Source organism: Archocentrus centrarchus, chromosome 13, assembly GCF_007364275.1.
Source record: "Archocentrus centrarchus isolate MPI-CPG fArcCen1 chromosome 13, fArcCen1, whole genome shotgun sequence".
Lineage (NCBI taxonomy): Eukaryota > Metazoa > Chordata > Actinopteri > Cichliformes > Cichlidae > Archocentrus > Archocentrus centrarchus.
The window spans coordinates 41473737-41496370 of NC_044358.1; the positions used below are offsets into that span (position 1 = coordinate 41473737).

The 22634-nt window shown below is 41.3% G+C and overlaps 1 protein-coding gene across 1 annotated transcript in view; it reads right to left on the reverse strand.

The window, feature by feature from the left end:
- Window positions 1–22634, reverse strand: part of clcn2b (chloride channel, voltage-sensitive 2b) — a 197950-nt gene that overhangs the window by 29766 nt on the left and 145550 nt on the right. Inside the window, exons 16-20 of the mRNA XM_030744507.1 lie at window positions 10623–10756; window positions 6579–6772; window positions 4816–4927; window positions 2003–2073; window positions 1476–1532 (exon numbers count right to left, since the gene is read on the reverse strand). Of these exons, the coding sequence (XP_030600367.1) occupies window positions 1476–1532; window positions 2003–2073; window positions 4816–4927; window positions 6579–6772; window positions 10623–10756 (568 nt within the window). The remainder of the gene's footprint in view (window positions 1–1475; window positions 1533–2002; window positions 2074–4815; window positions 4928–6578; window positions 6773–10622; window positions 10757–22634) is intronic.

A 22634-nucleotide genomic window follows, 5' to 3' on the forward strand; every position in this document is an offset into this window, starting at 1 on the left:
TTCATTGATTGACATGCATTGCTGCTGCAGTAATTGGACGGCTGGGTACACATCCCAGTTTGTAGTGATATTCTCGGGTATTTCATTTGAGTTTGTGTTGGAACGCTGTCATTCAAATACCTGCTTGATGCTAATGAAGAGATACGATGCTCCCATCCTGATATTCAATGCTGCATGCACAGAGGAGTGTGCCACAACATGACTTTCCCCTCCCCCTCCCTATACTGAGTACTTAAGACATGGTGTACCAGAGCTTTTTAAATTGGTTGCAAAAGATAACATGAGATTTTGGGTCACTCCAGCAACAGGGAAGGGCCAGTTCTGGGAGGCGATCACTGATTGGACACCTCGGGTGACACAGCTGATGATAGACAGCACAACATGCGTGATTGAACAGCACTGTCCTTGCAGAATACTTGACCACAATTCCACTACATCTTAATCATAATATGATAGTAGTTGGACCATAATGTCACAGTGGAAAAGACTTTGGCCCACACTGAGAAACACATTTTGCCAAATTAACAATATTACATATATGTTTTATTGAAGTAAACAAAATATGCTCATTTCCAGTTTATTTTGGGACTCCACTAAAGAAACTTTATATGAGTCACAATTCAAAATAATCCTTTTTAATCTTAGAGTGGGCCTTGGTGCAATAGCTTAGTTCATCCACTATCTGAAACAAGTCATGCTAACTTCTTTGCCTCTTTCTTTCGACAAACGTTTTCTGCCTGCCTGCTCCTCATGAACAAGGTTTAAAGTGAAGGTAGGTGGCACTTCCATGCCCTCTCACTGATATCATACAAAGCTAAAAGTAGAAAAAAAAACTGTCTAAAACAGAGTGTTTAGAGCAGTGTGAAGCCTCAGGGATTACTTGTACATACACTGACCTCATTATTTGAAACTCTGGCCATGTTTAATATGAACATCCACCATGACAGAAAATAAGGAAAATAACAGGCTTTTAAATATATTTCAAGTTTTCATTTCAGGCTGAAATACTGTTTTATATTCACATAAAAAAAAAAGGCAGTTCTGATCATAATCTCTTTGAGGTCCCAACAATGCTAATTTTATTTCAATTATAAAAAGTACATGTGGCATCGTTGGCATTAGCACTCAGCAGTAGTGGATTTCAGTGGTCAAGTGTTCTGCACAACCTTAACTGACCATCAGACCAATGGAAACTGGTTAAGCTGAATGGATGACAGCCTTCACCAATAATATCAGCAACTAGAGGCAGTGTGAGGTCAGATGGGGTTACAGGTTGGACAAGAAAGAGGGTGTTCTACACTTTTTGGCACAATGGCACAGATGGGCTTTGGCAGAACCTGGCCCAGATCATAGTCCATTGGCATGTAGGATTAGCCCTGGGATGGAATGGTTGGGTGACAAATCAGTTGATTGACTTATGAACCGGTTGACAGATAGTTTCCAGGCATTTGGGTAGCCAGATCGATAGCTCTTACCACAACTGATATCCGGACTCGTTTGGATGGCCTTGTGATTTCAGGAGATGTTAGGCTCTCCATGTTGTTGTTTTTCTTCCAGGGCGACCAGAGACAAGCATACAATGTTAACAACAACCTCAATGTTAATCTGACTTGGCAAAATATCCTTGCAATACCACTGTGACGTGACAAAACTTCCCTGCAACGCTAAAGAAAAAATAAACTGAAAAGTTATTTCTATGAAACAAGACATTAGCAGGGTGAGGCAGGAGTGAGGAGTCTTTCTTTGAAGTTCTGCAGGATGCAAGGCTGGGACAAACTGAAAGAGGGTTTTATATTGACGCTGTCTGCGATACTGTGTGTGTGTTTGTGTGGGAGGTACTGTACTGTAGAGCGTGAAGGACTGTATGTGAGAGATAGCATAGGACTGTGTGGGTGTACAGAATGTGTGAATGACAGAATGTGAGCCACTGTGTGTGTGTGTGTGTGTGTGTGTGAGATGACGGTGCTGTTGTTGGGTGTATTCGAGGACATGACTCTCTCACCTCTAGGGCTTCTGCGTCTGGACTGGAACAGAAAAGGTTCTTCAATGCAATGCCTGAATTATCTTGAGGGCCTGAGACAGAGACAAAGAAACCAACATTAGGTACTTTTTAGTTGGAACGGTACTTTTAGGTACATTGTCACTATTGTCACTGACTACTCATTTTTGTGCTGGGGTCTTGATGCTGCTCAGCCCACTGCACCTTTTTTTTTTTGACTATAGTGGCTCTGGCTGAACTGTGAAGTGAACCAGATCAACCTCAGAATGAATCATCAGCATTTTGTTAAATAATGTGATATTTTTTATTTTTCCAGAAATAGATAAGCTGAAAATGTAGCTTCTTAATAATGATTCTTATTTTGATTAATAATGATTATGATTTTTTGCTATTTCACTTCGTGGCACCCAGCAGATTATTCAGTCATAAAAATAATATCCACAACCACTCACACTCTTTACTACTGACCAGCACAGCATGTAAAAATGTATAGTATGCTAGATTTTCCCTTTTTAATGCTCTTATTTCAAATCACCTGGGTTGTAAAATAAAGTAGAAAAAAAAAATCTATAAAAGCCTTACAAGTTTCCAGTTATAGGAAACCTCAGGTTGCAGTTTCAACAAGAATACATGGCTTCAACACAACTACACAGAGTCTGGAGCAGTCAGACAATGTAAATCCACTATGGTAAAACATAGCAACTAAGAACTGAGTCAGATTATTTGAGCATTTGAGAGACCAAAAGGATTGAAAACAACACCCAAAAATAAAAACAAACGGATTGAACAGAGTAATTGAAATGGGTGGATATAAGAAACTAAACAAAAGTGACTATTTACTCTGCCAACAAGACATGACAGCACTCAGTGACCATCCGGTTCATAAGTCAAAAAGAAAACTCAAATACTGAGAAGTCAGTGCACTTTAATAACACTGAAAGAAAACAGTGATACAACACACAAAGCTGTACTGAGCTTCTGACTGCTCTTTTTGATGTGTCTTTTAGTCTGTGCTCCTCTTTAGCTCTTCTAATCAGATATATTCTTTTTTTAACAGCTTTTTCCTAACATAAATGATTTATGACATTACTGTAGTGATGTCAGTTCATTGTGTTTTTAGTCATACTCACAGCAAGGATGGGAATGTCGAGTACTGTGCAAAAAGGTAAAACTCTTTGTTTTGTTGAAATCTATCCTGTGTTGCTCCCGATGCATTCATCTGAGCGTGAGTGTGTGTGCAAATGTTAGATAGGAAGCACTTAGATGTAAGAAAAAAGTGCTTCTATCAATGTGTGTGTGAATGGCCATGTTGTATAAAGCACTTTGAGTGCTCAAGTAGAGCAGAAAAGCACTATTTAAGAACCAGTCCATTTACGATTCCATAGGAATTAAGATGGTAAGTAGCTGCCAAGTGCTGCTAATCAAACAAACTTTATTGACTGATCATCAGCAAGTGTGACCACCTCTATTAAAGCAAACATTTTAGCAAACTGCAGGTCTGGAGGATTCAGATCTGTATTAACAATTCCGCAATCCTACCAGGAGCAAATTCACCCCAAAGTCAGATCGTGCAAAGCAAAGCAAACCAAAAAACAAGAGCTCCATCCATCTGACTCTACAAACCTCAATTAGTGTGCTAAATGTTCATGAAAGTACAATTATACAAAGACTGACCAAATATGGCTTGTTTGGGTTGGTTGCCAGGAGATAAAAGAACATGGCAGCACAGCTTAACATTACAAAGCTGGATCTGAACAAACCATAAGACTTCTGGAACAATGTGTTTTGGATAAAGGAGACCAACGTGTACGTCTGGCTATGATGCACAGCAAAAACCAAACACAGCATATCAGCATAATCACCTCATACTAACTGTCAACCACAGTGGTGGAGGGGTGAGGATGTGGGCTTATTTTGCCGCCACAGGACCCGGGCGCCCTGCGGTCACTGAGTTGACCATAAACTCCTCTGTATATCAAAGTATTCTAGAGTCAAATGTGAGGACTTCTGTCTGACAGCTAAAGCTTGACTGAAATTGGGTCATCAAACAGGACAACGATCCGAAGCACAGCAGCAAATCTATAACTGAATGGTTCAAAAAGAAAAGAATCAAGGTGTTGCAAAGATCAAGTCAAAGTGAAGACCTCAACCCAACTGTAATGCTGTGGCAAGGATGCTAAAAAAGCTGTACATAAACAAATGCTTGCAAACCTCAATGAACTGAATAGAATTTGTTAAGAAGAGTGGACCAAAATATCCCCACAACGATGTGAGAGACCGATGAAGTCATACAGAAACCATTACTTCAATTTATTGCTGCTGCAGGTGGCTCTACAAGCTACTGAATCATATGGTGTATTTAGTTTTTCACAGAACTGCATAGAGTCCTGTGAAAACTGTTTTCATGTGACCGTAGGCTGTAATATATTAAAAATGGATATAGCCACTCTTATGTTACCCATTGGCTGTTCTAAACCTTGTACAGTCTGTTAAGATGTCACACAGAATCACACTTTTTGTTTGTTTTTTTAAGTGTTATAGTGTTTTATTACTTAACAATGGCCAAAAACGAGTACACTGTGTTGACACCTAGTGGAGGGATACACAAACAGCGGCAAGAACTTTTCATCATGTAAGGAACAGACAGATAGAGGGGTATTATTAGCATTTTGGGGGTTTAGAGACAAAGAGGCCATTGCCCACACTTCTTCCAGAACTATTAAATATCCTATTGCCTTCCTTTTTGATTGCCTCATCAGTCTACTGTTTAGAAACTCTTGTTTGTGTGTGTTTGTGTACATAAGTGTAGTTCTTACCGATGGGAAGCTCGGTGGGTCGCTCCACCACAGAGGGTCTCTTCAGAGCAGGTTTGAGGGGCTTTTGAAGTATTGGACGAGTGGGACTGAAGGATGACTCCTCGGTAGAGATCTACACACACACACACACACACACACACACACACACACACACACACACACACACACACACACACACACACACACACACACACACACAGATAAGAAACAGCATTCGAAAGGTCCAATTCAATGCTCAAGAGATCACCACCTTTTTCTTCTTTTTCCACACTGAGACAAACTGATGGACTTCTGTGGGCTGACACAATGGAAACAAATCACATGGGCGCAATAGAGAAGAATACAAGGAAACACACAAAGCAAGAAAGCAAAACAGTAGAAGTTAAGAGCTAAAAGAAGAATTTGCGCATTGGCCTTGTAGAATTTCATGACTTCAATGACTTCCCCTGTTGCCATTTCCATGACCTAAAAACATTTTTGTTTGGTTATGTTAATGGATTTTTCAAGAGGAAAACAATTCTGGTTTATGTTCTGAAATAAAAAAAACCCCTCACAGATCAAATGCTTCTGTGAAGCTACTGTAGATGGAAAACAAATCCAATAATGCCCATGTGAAGTTGCCCATATGGAAATACTTTGATTGACTGTGAACTCCTGGGCATTAGAAAGGCTGGATGTAATCTTTCGACACTGTCTCTAACAATTTCTTTAAAGAGGACCCATTATGCTCATTTACAGCTTTATATCTTTAGTCTTGGAGTCTACTACAGTAGGTTTGTATGACTGACTTTTACACCTATGGGCAATATATAAGCACCAATTAACCATCTCGTACAAATACAGGCAGTAACAAAGAGGGGTAAGAATGCGTAAAGTAAAAGAAAAGAGGAGGCAGAAATGAACACTGAACAAAATGCACTGCATAGTGCCTGAGGACATTATGCTTAGCTATTTGGTGCAAATTGAAGAAAGATGTGAAAAAAGAGATAAAGCTCAAGTTTAAGTATCGCAGTGTGGTACCTGCAACCAATGTGGACATCGATCTTTAACCTGGCTGTCCATTTCCATTTCTTTCTTTGAAAAACAAAAACCCACAAATTGCTTCACACATTCGTTCGGTTCAAAACCTTACAATACTGAGAGAAGATTCCTTTGAGCAAACACTCAGCAGTGGAGAAGAGAAAATAATTCCCCTTTAACAGGAAGAAACCTCCAGGCTCATGGAAGGTAGCCTTGACCAGTTAGGGTGAAGGAAGAGGAAAAATAGTGAGCAATGAGAGAAATAAACAACCAATAAAATAATTAAATAAATAAATAAACACAGTCGGATCAAGACGTGCAGCTAAGGACCAGACACCTGATAGAGTGGAGGAAGCAGAAACTACAAAAAAGAAATTATACAGAGTTAGAGACATACAACAGAGTTACAGAGAGGAGAAGTGCTCATGGGATATCCCTCAGTAACCTGAGCCTATAGCAGCATGACTTTAGGATGGTTCAGTCACATGATCCAGCCCTAACTATAACCTTCATCAAAAATTTAAGTTTTAAACGTAATATTTCAGATATAACAGATTGTCTCCTGAACCCAGACTGGAAACAGAAAGAGACTGAAAGGTGTTATTAGGGGCCTGATAGCTGGGAATGGCTCCCCACTAGTAAATCTAATGACTTTGTTACTCAGGTTAAAATTCATGAAGCAATTCTCTCACAAACGTGTTTCCAAAATGCAGCTATCCATCTGTCATCCAGTGACCTCTCACCTGGAAGCGAACTTCCTGGCTGGTCCGCTGGTTGCTGTTGTCATCGCTGGCTGAGTTCGACACAATGGACAGGCGTTTCTTCTCCTCAGCAGCCCGCTCCCTGATGTACTGCAGACGTCTGGCGCGGCCGAGCTGCTGTGAGAGCAGTGACTGGAGCTGGGCACGCTCGATGGAACCCAACAGGATCATTGACTCTGGGAGAGGAGACACAGGAAAGGAGGAAGAGGTAAGAAGAAGTTAAAGGGGGTGGAGGGACAGGTTTTTGGAGGTGAGAAAAGAGAAGAGAGTGTAAACTTGTTTTAGAAACAAGAGGTGAGCTAAATAAAGGAAACTCCAAACATATTGCGGCACTGCAGAGAGCTCAGCTGAGTTACATAACAAGAGCAAAATGCAGTGAATGTGTATTAAGTAGCGTGTGTGTGTGTGCGCATGTGGGTGGCAGCTTACTTGCTTTAAGTAATTGCCTTTGTGACAGTACGTACTGATTATGTATTTGCTTAAATGCCGCAGCTAATTGTTCCAGCATGATGGCATAATTGAAACAGCGCTCTGAATACCAAATCTGCACTTCAGTGAGGCGGCCGGGGTGATCAGCAAGCTGTACCCAGTCAGATTTGTCAATCAATCAATTAAACTAATGAGCACATCACCAAGGGCGCTGGAATTTGTTTTTGGTACACTTACAGCAACATCATCAGCAACATCGAACAATGACATCAGACACGGTGATTAGCACACTGGTCTCACACAGGATTTACTACTGTAATAACTGTTGTTTTTTAATATCACTTTCACACTGGTAGGTGCTTAGAACGTTACACTTTTTTCTCCCTGTTGTAACACATTAAAGGCACAGTTTTAGGTACACAAAAGCTGGCACTCAATCAAATGTTATTCGCTTTAGATATCTGATGGAAACTTCACTGTTGTATTTATATGGTTATAAAATAGCAGGGCATGGGTCATTCTGCATAGGAACTGTAAAGACTGCCTTCTTTCCTTTGTGTGTATTGGAACAACACACACACACACAAAAAAAACCAAAAACAAAAACCAAAAAAAAAAAACAGAAAAAAAAAGGCAAAATTCATATAATTCTAAAATGGGTCGGACAAAATTATTGGCACCCTCAACTTAATATTTGGTTGCACACCCTTTGGAAAAAATAACTGAAATCAATCACTTCCTATAACCATCAACAAGCTTACAAAAAAACTTGAGTGGTGGCCTAGGGGAGAAGAAGAGGGTTCATCACTGAGAGGACCCTGGTTCGAATCCTCGGGCTGGCATCACTGTGGGTCCCTGAGCAAGCCCACCCCCCCAGGTTGCTCCCCGGGCGCCCTTTGGCTGCCCCCTGCTCCATGCTGTGCTGTGTGTACTACATACTCCATGTGTGTGATGGGTTAAATGCAGAGAATGAATTTCACTGCATGTATATGTATGTGACAAATAAAGCTCTTTCTTCTTCTTCTTCTTCTTCTCAACTGGAATTTTGGACCACTCTTCATTTGCAAACTACTCCAGGTCTCTTATATTTGAAGGGTGCCTTCTCCCAACAGCAATTTTAAGACCTCTCCACAAGTGTTCAATGGGATTTAGAGCCGGACCCCTCAGAACTCTCCAGCATTCTGTTTTCATCCATTTATTTGTGCTTTTTGAAGTATGTTTGGGGTCATTGTCCTGCTTGAAGACCCATGACCTGGGACGCAAACCCAGCTTTCTGACACTGGGCCCTACTGTACATTGTGACCCAAAATCCTTTGGTAATCTTCAGATTTCATGATGCCTTGCACACAGTCAAGGAATCCAGTACCAGAGGCAGCAAAACAACCTCCAAACATCTTTGAACCTCCACCATATCTGACTGTAGGTACTGTGTTCTTTTCTCTGTAGGCCTTGTTCTGTTTTCGGTAAACAGTAGAATGATGTGCTTTACCAAAAAGCTCTATTTTGGTCTCATCGGTCCACAAGACATTGTCCCAGAAGGATTTTGGCTTACTCACGTACATTTTGGCAAACTGTAGTCTAGCTTTTGTTTATGTCTCTGTGTCAGCAGTGGGGTCCTCCTGGGTCTCCTGCCATAGTGTTTCCTTTCATTCAAATGTCAACGGATAGTTGAGCTGACACTGATGCACCTTAAGTCTGCAGGACAGCTTGAATTTCTTTGATTGGGGCTGCTTATCCACCATCTGGACTATCCTGCGTTGCAACCTTTCATCAATTTTTCTCTTCCATCCACATCCAGGGAGATTAGCTACAGTGCTGTGGGCTGTAAATTTCTTGATTATGTTGTGCATCGTGGACAAAGGAACATCAAGATCTCTGGAGATGGACTTGTAACCTTGAGATTGTTGATATTTTTCCACAGTTTTGGTTTTCAAGTCCTCCAACAGTTCTCGTCTCCTCTTTCTGTTCTCCATGTTTAGTGTGACACACACAGACACACAATGCAAAGACTGAGTCAACTTCTTTCCTTTTTATCCAGTTTTAGGTGTGATTTTTACATTTCCTGCACCTGTTACTTGCCACAGTTGAGTTTAAATGAGCATCAAATGCTTGGAACAAAGATTTTTTTACCCACAATTTTGAAAATTGTGATATGAAGTAGGCATTTCAGAGCCATTTTGCTGACAACAGCAGCCTGCTGTAGATGAATGGTGTTGTGGACAAAACAAAAAAAATATAATAAGCTTAAGATAACTGAAATTAATACAGCTAATTAAAACAGTGTTGGGTTAAAAAACATTTCTCTGTGGGTTTGTTGTCAGTCATACTACAGTTTGAGTGATATCATGTCGATTACACCCAATAATCTGAGGCACTGGGAAATTAAAAGAAATGTATATATTATTGCAGCTTTACTGTCAATTTAAGGTTAACAATTTGCCAAAATTTGACATTTTTTGGAAGACTAATTTGATTTGAAATGAAGCCAATTTACAGTTTCTTCACACAAGCACAGATGTCAGGTGGAATGGGAGCTATGTTTGAGTTTGTGTTCAGATCAGCCCTTAAGTCAATTCAAAATTGAGCATAAACTCCAAAATGCTAAATAATATACTCTTTATATTTTATATTTTATATTTTATATTTGAGTAACATAAATGGACTACAACTGTGGTTTCATATTACAACTCTATGCTGTAGAGTGATAAATAAATGAACCACTTCACTCTAATCCTGTAAAGCCTGATACATTAAGTCCAAGGCCCAATTCCAGCCCTTCACAAATGTGAATCCAGCCCACCTACCAATATGTGTGCCCAGTGCACACACAAAACAAAATAGTCAAGCACACATCAACTGCACCTGCAGGCTACCCCACCACCACCAAAAAAAAAAAAAAAACACTCACTACCCAAGAATGGCACAAGAAAGCAAAGTGGATGAAAGGCAAAGAACCTAAAGAGATTGTAACTGAGTACTTGTTTACTCAGAGAGTGCTGTGTATCCATTTATCACAAGAAAAATATACCTATATAATTTGTGTTATTTTTACAGATGTTCCAGAAAGTCTCAGAACTCAAAAGAGGCAGCTACACCAAAAGTGTTCTAAGAATCAAATCTTAAAGTGTTGGAGCTTTAAGTTTCTTTGTATCAGACGATATGGTTAAGGCTATTCAGGGGTGATTTTGCAATCAGTCAACAATTAATTAATAAAAAGTTGTGTTTAGCAGTGGTAGACAAAGTGCAGGTTCTAAATTTCAATTTGTAAACATTTATGACCCTTTAAAGTTATTTATTAGATATGCATGAATTTTTAAATGTGTGTCCATGTGCTGCAGAGATGGAAAAAACAGTCTTGTGGCTTCTTATATAGAAAATGTAATCTGCTTTATCTAATAGACAAAGGTCATGTTGGAAATGAGTGTATGTATTGTTGATATACAAACAGGTTTAATTACAAGTATAGTGAGTTACCTACTGACGTGAACACTGAAAGCTAAATGACCAAATGTGTTACTTAGACTTCACTCTTGTCTCTACAAGACTGTGTGTGTATGCATTTGTGTGTGTGTGTGTGTGTGTGTATTAGTATCTGACCAGCTGATTCCACCAGTGCCAGAGTCTTGAGTTGGCCCGTCAGCAGGACGTTATGCAGGTCTCTGTAGCAGCAGTTGAGTGTGATGTACCGCACGTCACGCACCATAATGTCCTCCACACGAATATTATACTTCCTGAAATGAGAAAAGAGGAGAGACATTTATCAAGTGGTCAAAAAGATGAGGGACTGAGTCAAGCAGGAAAAAAGTGAGAGCAAGAAGAAAGATGGATTCATGAAAGCATTAAAAAAAACATTCCTCTGAACTGACATCACTAACTTAAATTTTTAATTTTTTTAACATGCTTTGGCAATTTTTATTTTTTATTTTTCTTCCCTGATGAATGCTTGATTATTGAATGGATCTATAGCAGTGGTAGCCACTCCCCTCCACATACAACACTGACAGCACATCCTTCTTTCAGCTGACCGGTCAATCCAATAATATCTTATACTGTCGACATGTCATCAGGATGTTAGTGCTCTGTGCACAGTAGCAGCAAGTGGGTGACATTGTGGGAGCGGTTCTTGCCTCAGCATAATCTTATGCCCCAGTACACCAGTCATAAACACTCAGATTTCTCTTCCTGCTTGAGTTTGCCAAAAACCTGGAAACATGACAGCAGTCACTCAATGGTTTTCGCTGCCAGGCCCCCACAGCCGTGCCAGGACACAGGCTCCATCCAATCCTCCACTCCTTCTGTGGTGACAAGTCAATACACTGACCTCACTTGAAATACAAAGTTAAATTGATGACCATCCTCTGCAAGCTTCTCTTCAAGACACATAATGCAGAAAGTTAATCCACCATCCTCTTAGGAAAATGAATAGCAGCAACACACTTCTGCAAAAAGATTTTCTACTGATTCTCTTGAGGTGTTGTAACAAACCACTGGCCATTGTACTAAATCTTCTTTAGAAACCAGATTCAAGGTCAATTAACCCACACTGTAAACAGTGATATCTTGATCCTATTGGACAAAAACATTAAAACAGGAAAGTAGTTCTTCCAAAACTGTGCTCACAGCGGAGCAGTTGTGACAGCTACTTTTCCATGATTGGACATGTACAGTTGTGTTCAAAATAACAGCAGTCCAACATGTCTAACCAGATTAATCTTTTTGGTAGAAATCGTATTACTACATGGCAAACAATTTATCAGTAGGTGTAGTAGAGTCATAGAAAACCAACAGACCCAACATTCATGATATGCATGCTCCTGAGTCTGTGTAATTGAATAATTAATTGAAAGGGATGTGTTCAAAATAATAGCAGCGTAGAGTCCAATCAGTGAGGTCATTCATTCTGTGAAAAAACAGGCATCAATCAGGTGGCCCTTATTTAAGGATGAAGCCAACACATGTACATGCATTTCTCACTGAAAACCTGAGAAAAAATGGGCCGTTCCAGACACTGTTCAAAAGAAAAGCGTGAGATTCAACTCATTGTCACTGTGCGCACAAGGCACACAATGAAATGATCATTCCAGATCACTCATCCAGAGATGAGCATCTGCAGTCATGCAGCCAGAGACCGGCGCTACCGTTACGCAATGTGGGTTAAGTGTCTTGCCCAAGGACACAACGTAGCGCAGGGACAGGGGCTCGAACCTGCAACCTTCTGGCTGCAATGCGAGCGCCTACCCACTGCACCACGGCCACTTGAAAGCATTCTTTCAAATGCAGAAAACAATAGGCTGCTCGGCTAAAATGATCTCCAATGCTCTAAAATGGAAAGCAAAGCCAGAGAGAAATGGACGAAAACAGAAGACTACCACACAAATGGATCGAAGAATAGCCAGGATGGCAAAGACTCAGCTCCAGGGTGATCAGAGACAGTCTGATGTTACCTGTGAGTACTGTGACAATTAGAAGACACCTGTGTGAGGCTAATCTGCTGGCAAGAAGCCCCCATAAACTCCGACTGTGGAAAAAAAAAAAAAGGCATGTGCTAAGAGGTTACAGTTTGCCAAAGAACACACTGACTGACCTGTAGAGAAATGTAGAAACATTTTGTGGACTGATGAAATTAAGATTGCTCTTTTTTGGTCCAAGGGTCCCAGACAGTGTTTCAGATGACCCCCAGCACTGAATTCAAGCCACAGTACACAGTGAAGCATGGTGGTGCAAGCATCGTGATATTTGAATGTTTCTCTTACTATGGTGTCGGGTATATTGTATACCAGGGATCATGGATCAGTTTGCATATATCACAATCCTTGAAGATGTCATGTTGCCTTATGCTGAAGAGGAAATGCCCTTGAAATGGGTGTTTCAACAAGACAACGTCCCCAACCACACCAGTAAGCGAGCAGCATCTTGGTTCCAGACCAACAAAATTAAAGTTATGGAGTGGTCAGGCCAAACCCCGGACCTTAATCCAATAGAAAACTTGTGGGCAAAAAAAAAAAAAAAAAAAAAAAAAAACTTATTGAGGCAAAAACAAGAAATGCAGAGGAATTGTGGAAAGTTGTCAAATCATCCTGGGCTGGAATACCTGTTCACAAGTGCCAGAAGTTGGTTGACTCCATGCAACACAGATGTGAAGGAGTTCTCAGAAACAGCGGTTATACAACTAAATATTAGTTTAGTGATTCACAGGAACGCTAATTCCTAAAGATTTCCTAAATTCTAATTCCTAAAGCCCAGCATTCATTTTTCTTCATTTCCTGTTAAGCAATTGGAAAAATTAAACATTTTTCTTCATGTTTTGATTTAGAATATAATGTGCAGTGTTCCCAATGCCTGGAAATAAAAACAATTTCAGGATTCCGAGCTTTACTTGTGCTTTTAAATGCACTCCTATTATTTTGAACACAACTGTAATTTCACTGAAGGTTTTACTTTTGCCTTAGTAAGTAAAGGGCATCAGTATTCTTTATTGCCAGTGGACATGAATCTTCAGGCTAAAATCTGTAATTCCAAGATATGATTCACTCAGAATCTAAATGCACACAGTGGTGGATTTATTTGTCTAGGTTTTGAGATATTTACGTCCACCAGTACACAATGGAGGTGAACTAAATCTTGTTTGTGTGGCTCACAGCACTGAAAAATGGCATTACTGGCACTAACTTTCATTTTTCATTGGAATTACTTTTGAATTTACTTTTAGAAGAAATGATCCCAAAGAAAGTAGCGAGGAACACCTAGAAAGAAATTAATATTTGAAATATAACTTTTTCAATTTTATGTACCCTCAGTGGGCACATGTCTGTTAGATTTATTCCCACCCTTTTATAAAGCTTAGCAAATAAAGCCATAATCACAAGGCTACACAAAAAGAGGATAATGAGAAAAAAATATATGCAGTTTGTAATCTCAATGAACCAACCCCTTATTACCCTGTATAATCCAACCCCGTTGGTCTTAATCTTTGTTTTCAATGACTCACAAATACATTAAGGTAACCTGTACAACTGGGGCCTGGAACTAGCAACCAACTGCCATCTACAAAACAATGTGTTACATTCATATTGCTGTGTGTATGGATGGGCTTTGTGTCTTTTTAGATTTGTGGACAGCCACAATGGCTGGATTTGTGGTCCAAATCCCAGCCAGGGCACGTGTCCAGTAAGGGTCCCCAGGCTGAGCCCCTCTATGCTACCCAGGCCTACCTAAGACTATGAGTGAGAGATCTATGATTGAAGCCATACTGGCTCGGATGTCACCCGGATTACCAAGGTCTGCGTCAGGTGTTAAGGAACCAAGACATACTGATGATATATGGGCAACTGGAAGAAGGATACAGCAGGAGTGGACACAAGATGGGAATTGGGAATTGTTGGAATGCAACTACACATGTAATCCCAGTGAAAGGAGTTACATGAAGAGGATGTGGGACCTGTGGATTCTTCAACACCCAAAATCCACACTGACATCGAAACAACTCGTAGCTCAGTGTTTCAATGATTCTTGATTGATTCTTTTGCAACAAGCAACAAGCAACAAGCAACGTAACTAGAGATTGACGAGGTACAACACAAATGCTATGGCAAGGGGAAGCCAGGACGACAGGTCAGGGGAGAGATATCATCATCCCCACACTCCGAGATTGGTTACCAAGCCCCAATAATAACGACAAGCACCCTGAATACCAGAGCAGCTGACCTGAAAGATACGATTATGTTTAAGATCGAAACCTGGACCCCTCAAAGCCGGCTATCAAGACTACATGAAGTACCCTCTGAAAGTCTACTAGAAAATGTGAATGCAGCCCTACGGACAATCCCTACTTTGACAATCGCTGAACCCAATCAGCTGATCCATACCATGGCAAGAGTACTCCTTGAGATTCTAGGCTATAAGATGAACAGCCACAAGGAGCAGTGTCCTCCATGGAAAAGAAGCAAGGAAAATAAATTAAATGTTCTCCACTGAACCATCCAAGGTATATTCTCAGTGGAAGGGGAACAATTCCAGCACCAGGCCCTGACATGATTCACACCTACTGGCTAAAAAAAGCTAACCGCACTCCATGAAAGAAAGGAATTGACAGAAATACCAAAAGGAGCAAAACAACAGCTACTGGTAGATAGAGCAGTCACTCAAGACTGTAAGACCAGACTGACCAACCTGTGCACTGCCTGGATTGATTATAAGAAAGCCTATCACTCAGTGCCTCAAGATCAACAGGACCCTAAGAGCCTTCATCAAGAACTCAATGGGAACACCAGAGGCCGACTTCAAGCCAACTTTACAAGTCACCATCAAGTGCGAAATTCACCAAGGAGATGCTCTGTCCCCACTGATCTTCTGCATAGGCCTGAACCCCCTCAGCCAGAACATTAACAAGAATGGCTATATATACCGACTATGGAATGGAGCAAATATTAACCACCTCCTCTAGATGGATGCCATCAAGCTGTACTGATTGACTGAGCCACACTGCTAATTCTACAGCAACAACAATGGAATGTCTTTTGGACTGGAGAAGTGTAGCCAGATAGTAACAAAAAGAGGGAAGATAGTCAGAACGGATGGGATTGAACTACCAAAAGGCAGCATTGCAGACATTGAGGACAGCTACAAGTACCTTGGAATCCCACGGGCAAATGGGAACCATGAAGAGGTGACTAGGAATGCTGAAACTGCCAAGTACCTGCAGAGAGTAAGGCAAGCCCTGAAAGAAACAGCTGAATTAGAAGAACAAGATCTGGGCAAGCAACACCTCTGCTCTGCCAGGTAGATACCCTGCTGGGAGAATAACCTGGCCGAAGGAGGAGATACAAGCAACTTACATCAAGACAAGAAAGCTCCTTAACGTTGAATTGAGAGTTTCACCCCAAATCCAGCACCCTGAGACTGTACACTAAGTGGACAGAAGGAAGCTGAGGACTAGTGAGTGTCAGAACCACTATCCTGGATGAAACAACAAGATCCATGAGTATATAGTGAGTACTTCAGGCAGCAAAAACCAGAGAAAGAAGAGGAGCAAGAGCAGGAATGGAATAATGGAAGGACAGGCCCCTGCACGGCATGTCCCACCAGCAGATAGAAGAGGTGGCTGATATTGAAAAATCCTACCAATGGCTGGACAAAGCTGGGCTGAAAGACAGCACAGAGGCACTAATTATGGCAGCACAGGAACAAGCTCTAAGCACAAGACCAACAGAGGGTGGGGTCTACCACACCAGGCAAGATCCCAGGTGCAAGCTGTGCAGAGATGCTCCTGAGACAATGCGGCACATAACAACAGTTTGCAAGATGCTAGCAGGCAGGACATACATGGAATACCACAGCCAAGTGGCTGGCATAGTATACAGGAACACCTGTGCCGAGTTTGGCCTGGAAGTCCTGAGGTCAAAATGGAATATGCCCCCACAGGTGGTTGAGAATGATGGAGCTCAGATCCTGTGGGACTTCAAGATACAGACAGAAAAACTGGTGACTGCTAACCAACTGGACATAGTAGTGGTGGACAAGCAGAGGAAGAAAGCTGTAGCGGTAGATGTAGCAATACCAAGTGATGGCAACATCAAGAAGAAGGAACACGAGAAGTTCGATAAATACAAGGGCTCAGACAAGCACTAGAGAGGATGTGAAAGGTGAAGGTAACAGTGGTCCCCGTGGTAATTGGGATTAATTGGGGCATTGACCCCCAAACTGGGAGAGTTTCTCCAGCAGCTACCAAGAACAACATCCAAGATCTCTGTCCAGAAGAGCGCAGTCCAGGGAACAATTAAGATACTGCGTGGGACGCTCAAACTCCCAGGACCCAAGCTTGGAGAACAAAGACCGCTTGCAAGGAGGTTGAATCATTAAAGTGTTCTATTAGTCTGCAATGGAAAGCAGAAAAAAAAAGATGAGGAAAAATGGCAGTCTTTTAATTTGATAGTGGATCTGAGGGAATAATGTAATGTATGCCTCTGAACTGGCCACAACCACAGCCAAGACTAATTTCCCTCGAGATAGCAAAGGCAGTTGATGAAATTGACTGGTTTCTTCTTAATTGAAACTTCCTCCCCTGCAAAGTCTGAGCAGTACATCTGATCACTTTGAATTAAATCAAAGTGAGCCTCAACCTATAAATTTGAGACAAGATAAACAGACTTAGGGTAAAAAGCCCAGGTTTCATAGATTATCCACACCACTCAGAGCAGAATGTTGGGGTTTGGCAGTTATGTATTAGTGGGGGCTGCAGACATTAAGGGAAAGTGTGAATGCTAATAAAAAGAGGGCCTTAATGATCTGGAGAAAATATGATCATCTGCTGTAGCTTCAATTGTTGTCAGACAAGTAGAGACCACAGGAGATGGTAGACGGTTCAACAAACGATAACTAGCCATTACCAATAAAAGCAAAGTGACAGAGTGAAATAGATGACAAACACATGGAAAGTGATGTTATGTAAAATTCTCCACACTTTATTGTAAATGCCACTCTAATGCTGAAGATGGATTCAGGAACAGAGACAGAGAAGGCATGGGAAAAGGTTTCATACATGCCACTGGGCAAGATTATAGAGAGGGAGCATGTCCACAGTGGATCACATATGTGATCTGTGTGTGTGCATCTCAGTATGCATGCTTGTGTCTCTGTTCATACAGGAATAAAGGATAAAAATAAATTAAATCTGTCAATGCCTGTGTGGGTGTACATGCCATCATACGCGTGTATTGCATGGCAGGCGTTACACAAGTGTTCCTGGATCTATACATGTGTGTGTGTGTGTGTGTCTGTGTGAGTGGGTGGATGGTTGCGTGGGTGTGAGATGGATAATTTCCAGTTAGAGTGAAAAACACATTCTGCTTGGAGCGGGCCACACTACCTACAGTGTCTCACCTACAGGTCTGCCTCCACCTCCACTTGCGTATGCTGCAGTAATGCACACGTGCACACACACACACACACACGTGCGCACACACAAACACACGCCTGCTGATGGAAAATGGTGTGTGAGAGAAAGAGTGAGGAAAGAGGCAGCAAGGAAAACAGAGTAAATGAAGGGAGAGGTAAGTAAGAGCTTTCTGTATAACAAGTCAGGTTCATGGAGGCCTATGTGTTAAGAAAGACAGATGATTTAAAGACAATTTGTGTATGAGCTCAGTGTTTACAAACCAACACTATCTATCTATGTATCTATCTATCTATCATTTACTCATATAACATAAAAAATATATAATTGGCCAGAAGTAATGAGGTGAGATGAGAAAGGTGCCACATGGGATAACTTTTTAAGACAGGCCACTCAAAAATTAGATTTAGCCTTTGCCCAAAGAGTTTGCATAAAAAGAGTCAGTTCATTTGAGAAAAGATTAGGTGGTTGACTTTACAGATGTATGTATTTTATATGCTGAACATTGCATCTGTGTAGTAACTTGTTTTAAAACAGAATGTTTAGAATAGGGATGTCAAACTCAAGTTACATTGTGGGCCACATACAGCCCACTTTGATCTTAAGTGGGCCAGACCCATTCCACTCATATAGCGCCAAATTACAGCTGTCACATCAATTTCAACTGTGTGTCTCAGTTTTTCTATATGATAAAGAAATGCTGCTGTAGAAAATGAAGGAAATCTGTCAGCATGACTCTTCAGGTCAGAAATAAATATGCAAAACTGCAGAAAAAGTTCTTTCCTGCCATTCAATTGTTTTTCTATCACTTAATTACTTTGGTGTACTATGAATACAGTAAAAGGTGTAAAACTTAAGACAATACAGCTAAAAGTCCAAAATTTATGCCTTCCTTCACATTTTTCAAAGCCATGCAGTGGGTCGGATTGGAGTCTTTGCCAGTTGATTCTGACCCCTGGGGCTAATGTTTGACATCCCTGGTTTAGAGCAAAGCCCTAATAGAACAGCTTCCTAATTTGAAATTTCCTGGTTCAAGGTGCAGCATCCTTTACAAACTAACTACCCCGTCTCTCTCTGAATAACTTGATTAAAGCTGAGCCTTGTTGTACAGTATATCTTTACCTACACGATCAGCTGATTTCCTGTTTTTTGCCTAATCAGTCTTCTTTCATGCGAAGTTCTTAAATCTCACTTATTAATATGTATTATTATCACAACTGATGAAGTTGAAAGTTTAAATAAACTGTAAAAGCCCTTTAAAGAAAGTGTGCGCACTTAATACCAGACTGCTAACAGTTGTCATGTGGCCGGTCCTCTGCATGTACCTCAGTTTGTGTTATGTGTTTGAAGCATTATATCATCAGCAATAAGAAAACGTATGAACTAAGAAACAACTACTCAGTGAAAACACAGCTCACATTGCAGATTCTTTTTCTCCCCCACATACACACTGCCAAGGCAAGATCGCAAGAGTGTGAATGAGAGGTCACAAGGTCACAGTAGATAATAAGAAGAGACAGAGGAGGAGAGAGCAGATAGCAGATAGAGTGAGAGGGGAATAGATAACGAAGAGATGGACAGCGAGGGTCAACTGAGGTGCTTGCATGTAAGTGAAGGACTCAAGTAGCACACATGAATGTAACTCTACAGGGAACAGCTTCAGAAAATAATGAACAGACAGAGGACCAAACAAAACTTTTCCTCATTTCTCCCAATTTGTGAATGTTATATCTCATCTATTATTTCCACCTAATGATTTGCCAACATCTATAACATTGATCAGCTGTAAACAATTACATGGACGGCGCTTCTGTATGGAATCACAGTGCTCTGATGACACCAAGCAGCTGGTAATCCCATTCAGCATTGTGTGGTTGGTATATATTATTTATAAATGTGAGTTCAATTAAAAGCCATGTAACTACTGAGCCAGGTACCACCAGCCACACTTGTATATTTGTGCAGCAAATTGTACTGTGTGCTATGAATGAGTTTAAACACCTAAATTAAAGGCAAACGTCAAAACCATTAAGAAACACTGCAGACTAATGTTGAAACAACTGCACTTTGAGCCATATGGATGGATATTAGGCTGAGGTTATCAGCAGAATAAAACATCTCAACACTCCATTGAATAGTTAAGAAGCATGCCACATAGAATAAAATTTACTGCTAAGCCCCCAGTTCGTCTCCATATAGACCAACCTTTGCTGCAGTGTCAATACCATGCTATCTTTATCTGCAATTCCTAACTTTATTTGACCATTTAAAGCAGGGGTAGGGAACTCCAGGCCTTGAGAGCCGGTGTCCTGCAGGTTTTAGATGTGTCCCTGATCCAGCACACCTGACTCAAATGACTGAATTACCTCCTCAGTCTGCATATAAGTTCTCCAGAGTCCTGCTAATGACTTCTATATGTGATTCAGGTGTGCTCGATGAGGGACACATCTAAAACCTGCAGGACACCGGCTCTCGAGGCCTGGAGTTCCCTACCCCTGATCTAAAGGCTAAATGCCTCCATGCAAAATCACAACTTTCATGGTTAACCAAGGAATCTTGTACATTTCGTACAATTTAATTGCACGCTATAGCTGTGGTCAGAAGTTTGTCTGTAACTGAGTGCCACTTTGCCAGCATAAAAAGGATTTGTTTGTTTGATTGTTCAGGAACAACCCAGGAACCACCAAGGCTCAAGCCTGCCATGAACTGGAAACTGCTGGAATACCAGCATCACTGTCCACAGTGAAGTCAGTTTTCTATCGCTGTGGACTGAGAGGGAGCCGACCAAGAAAGAAGCGCCGGTCCAAAACTGACACCTTCAAGCACGACTGAAATTTGCAGCTGCCCACATGGACAAGGTAAATACCTTTTGAAGAAAAGCTTTATGGTCAGTTGAGACAAAGATTGAACTATTTGGCCACAATGACAAGGTATGTTTAGAGGAGTAAAGGTGAAAATTTCAACCCTACAAACAATTAACCAACTGTCAAGCATGGCGGTGGTAGCATCATGCTCTGGGGCTGTTCTGCTCCCAGTGGATTAGAGAAAAATTGAAAATCAATTCAAACTTGTGCACTCAGTTCTTTTTTTTTTAAAGTCATTGAAGATGTATGCTGTACAATTGCTCCACTCTGGAAAAAGTTAAAACAGAAGTTCAAATAAATAATTAAAAGCCCTAAATTACCATGAAATTCATGCCCATGATAAGTGTATGTAACACTTTGACCTCAAATGTACAGGGGTTGGACAATGAAACTGAAACACCTGGTTTTAGACCACAATAATTTATTAGTATGGTGTAGGGCCTCCTTTTGCGGCCAATACAGCGTCAATTCATCTTGGGAATGACATATACAAGTCCTGCACAGTGGTCAGAGGGATTTTAAGCCATTCTTCTTGCAGGATAGTGGCCAGGTCATGACATGATGCTGGTGGAGGAAAACGTTTCCTGACTCGCTCCTCCAAAACACCCCAAAGTGGCTCAATAATATTTAGATCTGGTGACTGTGCAGGCCATGGGAGATGTTCAACTTCACTTTCATGTTCATCAAACCAATCTTTCACCATCTTGCTGTGTGTATTGGTGCATTGTCATCCTGATACAGGCACCGCCTTCAGGATACAATGTTTGAACCATTGGATGCACATGGTCCTCCAGAATGGTTCGGTAGTCCTTGGCAGTGACGCGCCCATCTAGCACAAGTATTGGGCCAAGGGAATGCCATGATATGGCAGCCCAAACCAATACTGATCTACCCCCATGCTTCACTCTGGGCATGCAACAGTCTGGGTGGTACGCTTCTTTGGGGCTTCTCCACACTGTAACTCTCCTGGATGTGGGGAAAACAGTAAAGGTGGACTCATCAGAGAACAATACATGTTTCACATTGTCCACAGCCCAAGATTTGCACTCCTTGCACCATTGAAAGCGATGTTTGGCATTGGCAACAGTGACCAAAGGTTTGGCTATAGCAGCCCGGCCGTGTATATTGACCCTGTGGCGCTCCCGACGGACAGTTCTGGTGGAAACAGGAGAGTTGAGGTGCACATTTAATTCTGCCGTGATTTGGGCAGCCGTGGTTTTATGTTTTTTGGATACAATCCGGGTTAGCACCCGAACATCCCTTTCAGACAGCTTCTTCTTGCGTCCACAGTTAATCCTGTTGGATGTGGTTCGTCCTTCTTGGTGGTATGCTGATATTACCCTGGATACCGTGGCTCTTGATACATCACAAAGACTTGCTGTCTTGGTCACAGATGCGTCAGCAAGACGTGCACCAACAATTTGTCCTCTTTTGAACTCTGGTATGTCACCCATAATGTTGTGTGCATTGCAATATTTTGAGCAAAACTGTGCTCTTACCCTGCTAATTGGACCTTCACACTCTGCTCTTACTGGTGCAATGTGCAATTAATGAAGACTGGCCACCAGGCTGGTCCAATTTAGCCATGAAACCTCCCACACTAAAATGACAGGTGTTTCAGTTTTATTGTCCAACCCCTGTACATGTCCATTACTTCATGATTCGATATTAACCCCTTAACTGGCAGCAAAAAAATCACCTGACAAAAACTACATAACACCCTCTGGTTATTATTGGCTCTGAACAACCCATTTCATAGCCTATTAACTGGCTGCGTCTGGTCCGCCGGCCGAATGAAGTGCATTTATTTGGCAGGCTAGACCCGCCCATTTTGACTGACACCTCATTCGGCCA